This window comes from Lactuca saligna, chromosome 6 (genome assembly GCF_052625555.1).
Source record: "Lactuca saligna cultivar CGN05327 chromosome 6, ASM5262555v1, whole genome shotgun sequence".
In the NCBI taxonomy this organism is placed as follows: domain Eukaryota; kingdom Viridiplantae; phylum Streptophyta; class Magnoliopsida; order Asterales; family Asteraceae; genus Lactuca; species Lactuca saligna.
In genome coordinates, this window is record NC_136422.1 from 122,068,790 (window position 1) to 122,080,978 (window position 12,189).

Here is a 12,189-nt window from a genome sequence, read left to right on the forward strand (position 1 = left end):
ACATAAAGTTGTTACATTCACATCTTTCACTTTGTTCGGCTTTTACCTGTTCCACTTCATACTTATCAGAATCAGACCGCACATAACCCTAGCTTTGGATGCAGCAAAGCAAACTAAAGAGATTAACTATTCAAAATGCTTTACAACTATGTTTATTAATAATATAAAAATATATAGACCTTGTAAAGATATTCAACATATTGATTTTTATAAAATCCAAAAAAACGTCGGTGAGTCACGTATCTTGCCCCTACCCATTTTAATTCATATTAAAAAACTATCCAACTAAACCAAAACGTGTTTATACTTGTACCTAGTTCATTGAATCCGCTCATTTGAGTTCCACCGGTGAACATTTGTACTCCATTGAAAACAATAATATACATATATTATGGTAACATGGATTAAATTATTAAGTTTATGATGAGCAAGTTAATTAGCTATCACCTAATGGCTCACCTTGTAAGACATGGCTTCTCATAGGAGATCCGAGTTCTAATTATGTGGGTTTCAATCAAGGTGGCCAGAAGGGTGTAATGCAGCGGAGAATATCATTTATAAGAAAAATATGAATAAGTTGATTTACTAAATCTGGTGTGCATAAAATACATTATTTATCTTTATTATATTAAAAAGATTTCTAATATTCGTTATTTAATATTTAATAGCTATTGCAATAATCATCACATAAATGCAATAAGAATAAGTAGTCAACAATGACCCCCCACTGACACATCAACATCAAATTTATAAGTTGATAGCAATTGACATATCAACATCGGTTGCACTCCTTGTTACCCAAAATTCTTACCACACATGCGTAGACATGGCTACAAGTTGATAGCATATTATATTTGTTCCCATTTTTTGCAAGACAAAGCACTAGCTAGCAATCAATGAATGTGTAACTACTAGTTATCATTATCCGGGAGTCCTTAATTCCCTTTATACTTTGGTAGAACTGTGTTCACGGGCTCAACAACAACCATGCACACATGGAAAGTAAGCAATTAAAATGACTTGAAAATCATATCTGATCTACCTCTTCACAACTTTTGCGTGGAACTCTTTGCAAGGAATAGAGTAGAGTTCCTTTTTTGTTGTCATTGCCCACTATCTTTTGACCACTTAATTATCTCTTCATAATCAATTAAGAATTTTTGTTCCAAATAAGTGTAAATGTTATATGGTTAGCATATCAACCTCCTCATCCTCTTACATTTGATGCTTTACCATAAAACTTACACATTAGACTTTGATAGACTATGTAAGAGAACTCTTATTCTACATTACTAGCCTGGTATTTGTCTGCTTATTCCCTCCAATGCCTGAAATTCGATGCCTTCTACCGTCTATAGAAGTCGGCATCTTAACGTAATTTCAAGATCTACGTTTCTCCACTTGCTAGCAAACTTATGCAATTCAGACATCTTTTCTCTCATCTACGCAAAGTATTATGTTAAAGAAATTTTCTCCCAGCCAGTCGTACACAGTATTGTATTTACCCTGTAAGTGATATGTGGGGAAAAATTATGTTGTCATATGTGTTTGAGTTCTGAACAAAATGGAATTTTGGAAAATTGTGTCCATTAGGAGAGCTCAAGTTGGTTTGGCTTATTTTGCTTTTTGTTTTATGATGCATGCCAATATTTAATGTAAAGGGAAATCACGCATACATGTATGTGTTGGTTCCTAATTAAAGATCTATGAAAAAACAGTTTGTTAAATCATTTTTGGTGATCCGGTGCATTGCAATTGAAATATATAGTGCTTTGCGAGTGTAAAACAAGAATAAATTGAGAGTGAAAGTACGTTATTGACTGTTTACTTTACAATGAGGCGGTACAAGACTATATATAGATGCCAGATCCCTAGACAAAGGAAACCCTAGGGGCCCATGGGTTAGATAGGCTAAAACTAATAGATACGTTATTTACATTCTAACACTCCCCTTCAAGCTGGATCATAGATATTAATCTTGCCCATCTTGTTACAGATAGCAGAGACATAACAACAGGGGTGGAGCTAAGATTTATGAATAAGGGGGGCTGACAGGCTCACATCATCATAATAATATATTTAAAATATAGTGTTATACCTGGATAAAGTAATATGTCTAAAATTTTCAAAGAAAAAATCACCAAGAATTAAAAACTTGTCTCTAGTAACCACAATCTTCCAAAGTTTTCAACTAACTATTAGCATTTATAAGCATCGACTCATATTCATCCATTAACCTGCAAGTATTCAAATAATTAGTTAGAACACATATACATATGGTTCGCTTTAGAAAATTAGAATATATATAAACATAAGAAATAGTACCTTATGCACTTTAAGTTGTGCTCGTATTTATTTCATGGAATAGAAATCTTCTATAATCTCATCCGTAGGAAATGTATCAGCAATCTCTCTCTCAATGTTAACAAGCAAACAACTTTTAAGAAAATCATCATTCATGGTATTTCGAAGTCGTGTTTTCACAAGTTTCATTGCCGAAAATGTTGTTTCAGATGTCGCAGTAGAAACAGGTAGAGTCAATATAAGATGAATCAATCTATCAAACAAATGATAAGTACCCGACTTTCCTGTTTCATGTAGGCCTCTACACAACTCAGAAATTGTAGAAGAATTTTTCAGTTGTGGATGATTTTGCACATCTAGTTCATAATGTTGTAATTCAAGTTTCAACAAATTCCTTTCATGATCTGTAAAGTGTAGAGGATAATATGATGTTGCCAATTTACATATATCCTCAACATTTAAGGATTTTCTTAGATCTAACATAACACTGAGACGAAGAAGCTCTGTTGCATACTCATTAAATCTGGAGTTCAACTCTTGCAAATGACTATCAATAGCAGCAATAAATAGTTCAACCCGGTAGTGATGCTCTGTGGTTACATTGTCTTTGTTACGACGTTGGCGAACTACATATCTATATGTTTCATTCATGTCAAGGACAATAATGCAATTTTTGTCACAAAAAACGAACCACCAGATCCAAAAGAGATTGCCAGCATTCATCTCTAAACTTTTGAATCAATATTTTTGTTGTAGAAACCAAGGCCAGAACATTAACAATATCTAAAGATTTTTGTTGTAATGTTTGGCAAAGCTTGTCAGTTATCCCCATTATTTCTTTCATCATATGCATAACAATGACAAAATCGAATGATAATGCATGTGTAACTGCATATGTCGCATCACCTCTTTGAGAAGATGTAGAACCTTTTATATCAATTTCATTCAATACTACACAAGATGGACCAAACAATCTCATCAAACTGCATATTGATTTGAAATGAGAACTCCACCTAGTATCTCCAGGCCTTTGCAGTGCTCGTATTTGATTTGTGCATGTTCCACTCTCAAACTCTCCAACCTCGGTTAAATGAGAAATCTCAGCAATTTGAACATCATGCAATTGATCGTTACGTTTGGAAGAAGAAGATATGACATTAACTACAAAGTTTAAAGTCTTAAAAAAGTTATGTACCTCAGTCACATCTTTAGACGCTGCAACTAGAGCCCATTGCAGTTGATGGGCAAAACAATGTATATAATAAGCATGCATGCATTACTACAAGAAATTTGGGTGTTTACCCACACACGTTATGAGTGGGTAAATGCCTTATATGTGTTGGTAATTGTTTTTACCCACACATAAATTAAGTGTCGTTATGTGTTGGCTCATTTCTGTAGATAAAGATCGTTACCTACAAATTCGTTATGTGTGGGTATAGAACGAGCTATACCTACACATTAATGTGTGGATAAAACTAGTAAGTATGTGTGGATAAAAGTATTACAATTTGTTGTGATGGTTGATGACATGTCTAATGACATGGACAATGATGTGGGCTACATATGTGATGTGTCAAGTTACATGGCATCTTACCCACAAAGAGCGGGTGAAACGTGTCATAACATATGTGTGGGTAAAGATACTTTTATGTGTAGGTATTGATTTTTATATGTGTAGATAAAAAATATAGTTAATACAAATATTACTATTAATATTATAATGAAAATACAGTAGGTGGATGAACTAAGCTAATACACAAATTAATATTAATATTTAAAAGTAACACATAATTCCTTAGTAGAAACATTACATCATCCAACTTTAACCTACCCTATCAAAACATAAATATAACCTAATAATAATGTTGTTAAAACAATTTTAACAGTTGCTTCTACCATATCTTCATCAGCTTTTCTCAAGTCGAACTACCCACATATTTACTTGAACAACACCCTACAAATAGATTAAATCAGGTGTTTATAGGAGACTTGAACCATACACGGAGAGTAAGTGTTGTCGCTAGTTGGAGGATAAAATTGTTGGCCATCCTAGTAGATGGTTGAACTAACAATGGAAATTGGTACCTGAATATAATATTAAAAAAAAGAAAAAAAAAAACATTTTTATCAACAATACACTTCTAGGTGATGCTAAATCAGAAGTATATATATCAGTATGAATTAAATCTAAATGATACATTGATTCCCTAATGTGTACGAAACATAGAATTTAAAATATACAAGTGGTTTAGCAACAAACAAGAGCCAATCAAGATCTGCAATTTTTAACGAAAATCAAAAGAATACAAATATTCAATTACGAGATTTAAATGATGATATTATAAGAAGAAAGATAGGGAAAGAAAGAGTGGAAAACTAGAAGGTAAAAAATCGAACACATGTAGGCAAAAGAGCCGAAAGAATCGTGGAGCAGGGCTGAGGCACAGAGATTTTTGGTTTTATGGGTGTGGAATAGTGGAATTTAAAATTTTGGAAAATTCAAATTTGGTGGGGGCAATTATGAAATTCAAAAAAAGGCAGAGGCGAGATCCAAATTTAGTGGAAGCCAAAATTAAAGTTGAAATACAAAAGATCTTATAATCTAATTTATTTTAAAATTAATATGTAATTTTTTTTCTATTGATACACATAATACAATTTTATATGAGATGAGTGGATATCTAAATTTCTATATCATTTTGTAAAATAAGATAATTTTTGTTTACGTTATTTAACTAAAAATTTATGAATAAATATTATGCGTTAGTCAAACTAATAGTTACCTACATTTATTAAAAAATAAGTGTGGATAAAATCTTGTAGTAAAATTATAAAAACTTAATGCAAGAAGGATGTTCCATAGAGTTGATCTCCATTAAAATACTCTGTAATGTCTGTTGAGGACAATCTAAGGTTTACCAAAGATTGGTTGCTCAGGAACAGTTGGAAGTATAATGTTAATTTTGGAAGGACCATATTGACATATTCTGAAAAGAGGCAACTCTTGTTCAGAAGTGATAGTCAAAGTGGGAATATGAAAATGTTTCCATAGGCGAAAGTTATTAAATTTGTGTAAAATTATAAAAACTTAATGCAAGAAGGATGTTTCCATGGAGTTGATCTCCATTGAAATACTCTGTAACGTTTGTTGAGAAGTCTTTGTGACTTTGTGCATAATCATTACAAGAGAATCAATGCATATAAGTTTAAAATCTAACAATATTTCGGTAAATGGCATGAATTTTGAATTCTTGCATTTGCGGTATGGATTTGGGACTGTGAAATGAGAATCAATGGAATTATATTCAATCGATCTCTTTCACAAAGTAAAGATCATAGATAAACTTAGTATGCATACTTGGTGTATGGCATGACTAGTGTTTAGAAAACATAGTGTACATGCTTGAAGCATGTAACAACTATTGTTTTAATTCAAGTATAAAGTTTATAGTTTGAAACAATATGCAATGAATAATGTGTAATCAATAAGATGATAAATAAAAGGTGTTTTATTTATATTCATAAGTTCCGAGACCATATTGGATTCGATTATTCTTGTGTTTCGCTTTACATGTTTTGACTTCCAAAATAACTTGGTTGTTCTTCCTGAATGACTATTTTATGTAAACTATCCATAGTTGATCATATGTTGTAGGTAGATATGAATCAAGACTGTCATGAAGCTGGATTGTAGATGTCCAAGGTATTGGACATAGCAAGTGGTGCTACAACATTCATGAGTACTCATAAGTTCTGAGTATTGGATTCAACCCACGCTCACCGGAATCACTTCATGGATTTTATCACGAGTGATCATAAGACGATAATATATTATATTCTTCAAACCTAGAGATATGACTTGTTGCCTATGAGTTGGTTATAAATTGATTGCACGAAACCGTATTTGGTAACTCGGTGTTATAAAACGTGCCTTTGTGTATGATTCTACGAGTAGTAGAACAAGCCTATGAGTCGAAGTTTATCCATTCCTTTCACCCTTAAAGGGATAAAAACGATATCTATAGGCCCCTTGATGATTTAGTGATGACACCCCAAAGTGCTTGCTCATGCTAGAACTGATTTGATTTGTCAATTAGTCGGTCGTCATAAATCGGAAATCGGGAAACAACAAATGGATAGAGAGAATGATTTTAATCCATGTCATAGTCCATATGATATCTAGAATGGAGGAATATATGATCCCCTATCTAATGGATGCATCATTGATTTGTTCAGAGTTCAACGACAACAACTTTTAAGAGATACGATTGCTAGTCGGGTTTTGAACTCATACGCAAAAATAGTTTTAGACTTATCCAAGTGGGAGACTGTTGGATTAGTGTCTAAGTCCATAATTATATTTGGTATGTATTTCCGAGTGGTATGGTCCATTTGAGTTGCATGGCATCATGCATTTGGATAAACTAAAATGAGAGAAATAACACTTAAGGTTTATCAATATATTATAAGTTTTAATGTATTAATAAGAATATTTAATTAGTATTGATCAAGAATTAATATGGAATTAATTAGGTGATCAAAAGGAGACTAATTAGATATATGGGTTGATTGTGTAAATCATCCATACTTGTATAGTGGGCTAATGCTCCATGGATTATCAAGTTGGGCTAAAACCCATAGGATGCTCCATGGTGTTTTCTACCCATGGATCATGGAAATGAAAGGGCATGAAAATTAGGGTTTACACAGTGTAACCCTAATTGTGACACACTATATAAGCATCTTATTCTTCCCGAAAATTGGTCATTATGAAGGAATGGTGAGGGCTAGCCAATTTCATGAAGTGTCTCATTTCTGACAGAATGAGGATAAAAAAATGTAACATCCCGACACCCAGGCATAGTTTTTGAAAGCTTGATTTTCATTTTATTAAGGGAACTCGGCGAGTTAGAGGCCCCAACTCGTTATGTCAAACCTAGTCAGGCCGTGTGGTTTATGACTTCTACTCGATGAGTTGGAGGACCCCGACTCGACGAGTAAAGGTTGTGAATGGAAATTCTAATTTTTAGTGTTTGCACCCTATTTACCGGACCTTATTCCCTTTCTTCCAACCTCCTAACCACTTTTTGTCGACCAGAAGCAAACCTAATCGATATAAACCCTATTATTGAGTGTGTGAGAGGCTAAAGTGTGTTTTTGGTCCATTTGTTGAAGAAGCTCGAAGATTAAGAAGCTTGGAACGTGATGAAGCTTGTAGATCCAGTGTCTACATCGTCTTGGCTTGCATTTGAAGGTAAAAAGTCCTTACCTTGACCTTCCATTTGTTAGATCTCTTCTTAGGTGAGAATATGTGCATTTTGGTGCAAAATGGGGGTCACTTTCAGCTTGTCACAAGGGCATGGTTTCAAATCCGGTTTCCTCTACTTATAGAGATAAAGCCTCAAGCTTTATGAAGCTTTGGCTCTTCCTCGTGTCCAAAACCTTCTTCTAAGACTAGTTATGAGTTGTTTAGCTTCATGGAGCCATGCATGCACGTAAAGATAGCAACTTTACGTGATAATAACACCCTAGGAGCCTAGATCTACAGTTTGGATCTTTGGTATCACGTAAAAGCATCAGAATGAGAAATAGACTAAAGGAACTCCACGAGTTGCATGGTCAACTCATCGAGTTGGATGAAGATTGGCTGTTTTTTGCTTCTGCATGGACTCAGCAAGTCAGTAAGATGACTCGGCGAGTTAGTTAGGGTTTCCTGACATTTTAGACACTGCATGGACTCGATGAGTTTTCTGGAAACTTGGCAATTCGAATAGGGTTCTCACATTTACTTGAGTTTCAAAGGCACTCGATGAGTTAGTGAGCTATACTCGACGACTTTGGTCAACATGGACTGTTAACCTTGACTGTTGACTTGGACTTTGACCAAGAGTTCACCAGTTTGACTTCTGGGGGTATTTTAGTATTATAGAAATTTATGGAAGTGGATCATTGGTGGAGGAAGGTGATTGAGTTTGGAACTGTATTTAGGGAGTTTGACATTATCATCCCTAGATACTTGTGAGGTGAGTTTTCCTCACTATACTCAAGGGTCGAAGGCACCAACGTCTGTGGATTGTTAACATGGTTTATTTTTAATGTGATTTGTTAGATCGGTATCCTAGTAGATAGGATGTTTCTATGTGGTTATGATCAGTTAGATCGGTATCCTGGTAGATAGGATGTTGCCATGCTTAGTGATCTGTAGATCGGTTTGTCTTAATGTATACTGTATGTGATTATCTGATATATATGCACATTATTGATTTGGTGGTTATGGCTTATCTTCTTTGTGTGAGAGCCAACAGACTAGGGCATTCCAACCCGATGGTTGTTGGCCAAGAGTATTCCATCCCAAGGATGCTTGGACTCATAGTATGTGGACATCCTAACTCGATGGTTGTAGGTCGAGGGTATACCATCCAAAGGATGATTGGACCCATAGTGTGTTGGCATTCCAACCTGATGGTTGAGGGCCTAGGGCATTCTAACCCAATGGTTGATTGGGCCCGTAGTATGTTGTTATATTATATGTGTGTTATTTGTTGTGCAGGTATTTTAGGGGGAACTCACTAAGCTTCAGGCTTACAGTTTTGTATTTTGTTTTAGGTACTTCAAATGATCGCGGGAAGGCGAAGGCGTGATCATGCACTTCCTCACATTTTTATGATCTTGATTTCTGGGATACTCTAAATATGAAAGTAATTTTAAAACAAATTTTTAATAATTATTGGTTTTAAAATGAATCAAAAAGTTTTAAATTGGCATGATTTTTATGGATGTTACAAGTTGGTATTAGTGCCTTAGTTTGAGTGAAATGGAGGAACACTCTTGTGAATCCAGTCTCAAACTAAGGAAATGATTTTCAAAATGGTTTTCAAAGTATTAAAGGAGGATGCAGAGTGTATGATTAGCCGAAGCCAGTAAGTGGACCCCAAAATACCATGCAGTTATTCGATATTGTGATATGTCAGAACAACATGCTAGTAATAGGCTAGGCATCTTCAAGAATTGCATGATAGAATTGCCTGATTATATGATGCCTGATAGCCTATGATTTCTTTATAGGAAATTGACATCAATACTATAGTTGCTTAGTGTATGCATCATAGTTGTACATAATTAGGATTTTATAGCCTGAGAATGTAGGTTTGGCCTTATTTCCTGTTCTTGTTTGATGAAGGTATTACGGTAGGATCAGATATTTGAAAGTCAACAGGGTCCAACATTATGTATGACTAGCATACACTAGTAATGCAAGGTTGGTGGAAGTTTCATGGGTGAGTTGTGCGGGGTCAGTCAACCAGTTATGAGATACTTAGCCTTCCTCTAGGAGTGAGGATTAAGCGCTCGCCATGATTATGTATATCATTAGGGCATTGTGATGATACTTAAGACAAATATGGGTAGTTGTGGAAGGTAGTATGGGAATGTACTACTGAAAGCACAAGACCCATACACGTAGCAAGGAAGTCACAACCCCTAGGGTTTAGTTGGGAGTTGGTTCCCCGTTATTTATGCAGATTATCTAATATTTTCCTGGTGTATTTTTAGTATGGTGGTTACGAGGTGATTTGAGACCAAATCCAGGTCAGGATCAGGAGCTGGCAGCCAATATAGGCCAGCGTTGACAGAGGATCGTGTCACGGAGATCATCTACGAGGAGGTGGTCGAGATTGTCGGGTTTCAGATTCCATAAATGTTTGGGTCTATCAAGACCACCATGATGGAGTATTTTGATGACAGATACGCAACCATTGAAGAGACTGCGGCTACTGCAGCCTCTACAGCCGTGGCAGCTGTAGGTACGAGGATATGGCGAGCTTTCAAGTACCGGGACCTAGATAACACAAAGCCCCAACCCTTCAACGGGACTTAGGAACTGATCATATTCGTGAGGTGGCTATCTGACATGGAGGGATGTTTCATCACGTGCTCATGTCCTGCTGACCAGAAGGTCAAATGTGCCTTGAACTTGCTGATGTCCGGGGCAAAGGATTAGTGGAGGTTGATGATTGGGTCATATACTGATGATCAGAGAGTTACGGTTACTTCGAAGCCATTGAGGAAGATGTTCCGCGCTCGCTACATTCCATGGGTCCAGTGCAAGTGGCTATCACAGGAGTTTTTGGATCTGAGACAGGGTACAGAGACAGTGACAGAGATCACCCGCGTGTTCACTAAGAGGGCGATTTTTTTCCTGGAGTTTGCTTTTGATCAGGCTTAGATGACACGTTATTTGAGCACGCTCTAGACCGATATCCCTTAGTTGTTGCTAGCAGCATTGTAATACACTACTGGAGCTACAGGAGGCCGTTAGGCGACGTGAGCATGAGATCGAGTTACCGTTACGGGAGCAGAGGCAGGCCCTGGTGCAGTAACAGTCGGCGCCAATGCAGTCCAAGACCGCTAATTCTAGGTCTGGAGCTCAGCCCGACAGCACTTGCGGGAAGTGTCGGAAGGCTCATTCCGGGGTTTACCGATCTAGTAGTGTGCACCACAAGTAAGGAAAGTAGGGCCACATTTCTAGGGATTCTAGGCAATAGACTTCAGCTTCTGGGGTCAGACTTTGTTACAATTGTGTACAGGTGGGCCATATGAAGGCCTAGTGACCACTACTAGCCGCCAAGTCGATGCAGGCTCCTGCTCCTGCTACACCAAGGATTACTAATGGGAGTCAGGGAAGATCAGGGCCCCCGAGGGCTTAGGGACACGTCTTCCAACTTACAGTCGAGAAGGACAGGGCATCACCGGATGTGGGTGCTGGTACGTTTCTATCCTTTATCTCATTGATTATATTTCTTGATGCATATATGTGTTGTACCATGTTAGGTACATTCTTAGTAAACTACTTACCTACTTTGGTATTATTTTACTCGAGGACAAGTCAGTCCTTTGTCTCTCAGTCATTGAATAGGGAGTTCGGTTTTCTAATGGGAGAGCTAGAGTGTCCATTGCGAGTCTCTATATCCAACAAACACATGATTTTCGCTTCTTCGGTCCATCAGGGTTGCATGTTGGAGATCTTCGGGGTATCTTTCCTGATAGACTTGATTTTGATTCCCATGGGGGATGTGTGTGTGATTGTAGGTATGGACTGGCTTAGTTGCTTCGGTGCCATAATCAACTTTAAGGGTTAGTGGGTGGTAGTTAGAACCCCAAGTGGGGGAGAACTGGTTATCTATGGCAAGGGCACCAGGTTGGGTTCAGGGTTCTGCTCAGCCGCTAGGGCTCGACGATATATTCAACACGGATGTGTTGGTTATCTAGCGTAGGTGGTAGATACGCAGGTCAGGGATCAGACCTCAGTTTTAGAGGTTCCAGTAGTCAGGGATTTTGTTGACGTGTTCCCGGAGGAGTTTTCTGGAGTTCCTCCGGAGAGGAGGGTGGAGTTTAGGATTGACCTAGTGCCAGGTGTGGCCCTTATCACCAAGGCGTCGTACCGATTGGCACCACTAGAGATGCAGGAGCTGTCATAACACTTGCAGGAACTTCTAGGCAAGCAGTTTATTTGTCTGAGCAGCTCTCCATGAGGAGCCCCGATTCTCTTTGTCGGGAATCGTAACGACAAAAAATTTCAACAAAATTTAACTTTTCAAAAACAACCCATTTTAATCATGTTATTACAAAAAGGTTTTCAATACATTTATTATTAGAGTATTCCCATAACCATATCATAAATCACAAACACGAGGAGCGGTATGATCACGCCTTTGCCTTGCCACAGTCTCCTGAAGAACCTGAAAAACATTAAACCACAACTGTAAGCCCGAAAGCTTAGTGAGATACCCCCAAAATACCAACCAAATATACCATACACATAACATGCTATATCACAACAAATCGCAGAACAGCCATGCATATCGCGTCTACTATGCGACTGGT

The 12,189-nt window shown here is 37.0% G+C and overlaps 1 protein-coding gene across 1 annotated transcript in view; it reads right to left on the minus strand.

Moving 5' to 3' along the window:
• Window positions 1-2,352: 2,352 nt before the first annotated feature.
• Window positions 2,353-12,189, minus strand: part of LOC145002863 (uncharacterized) — a 34,232-nt gene continuing 24,395 nt past the window's right edge. Inside the window, exons 2-8 of the mRNA XM_078962048.1 lie at window positions 4,549-4,583; window positions 4,378-4,392; window positions 4,250-4,261; window positions 4,119-4,139; window positions 4,038-4,056; window positions 2,985-3,465; window positions 2,353-2,938 (exon numbers count right to left, since the gene is read on the minus strand). Of these exons, the coding sequence (XP_078818174.1) occupies window positions 2,353-2,938; window positions 2,985-3,465; window positions 4,038-4,056; window positions 4,119-4,139; window positions 4,250-4,261; window positions 4,378-4,392; window positions 4,549-4,583 (1,169 nt within the window). The remainder of the gene's footprint in view (window positions 2,939-2,984; window positions 3,466-4,037; window positions 4,057-4,118; window positions 4,140-4,249; window positions 4,262-4,377; window positions 4,393-4,548; window positions 4,584-12,189) is intronic.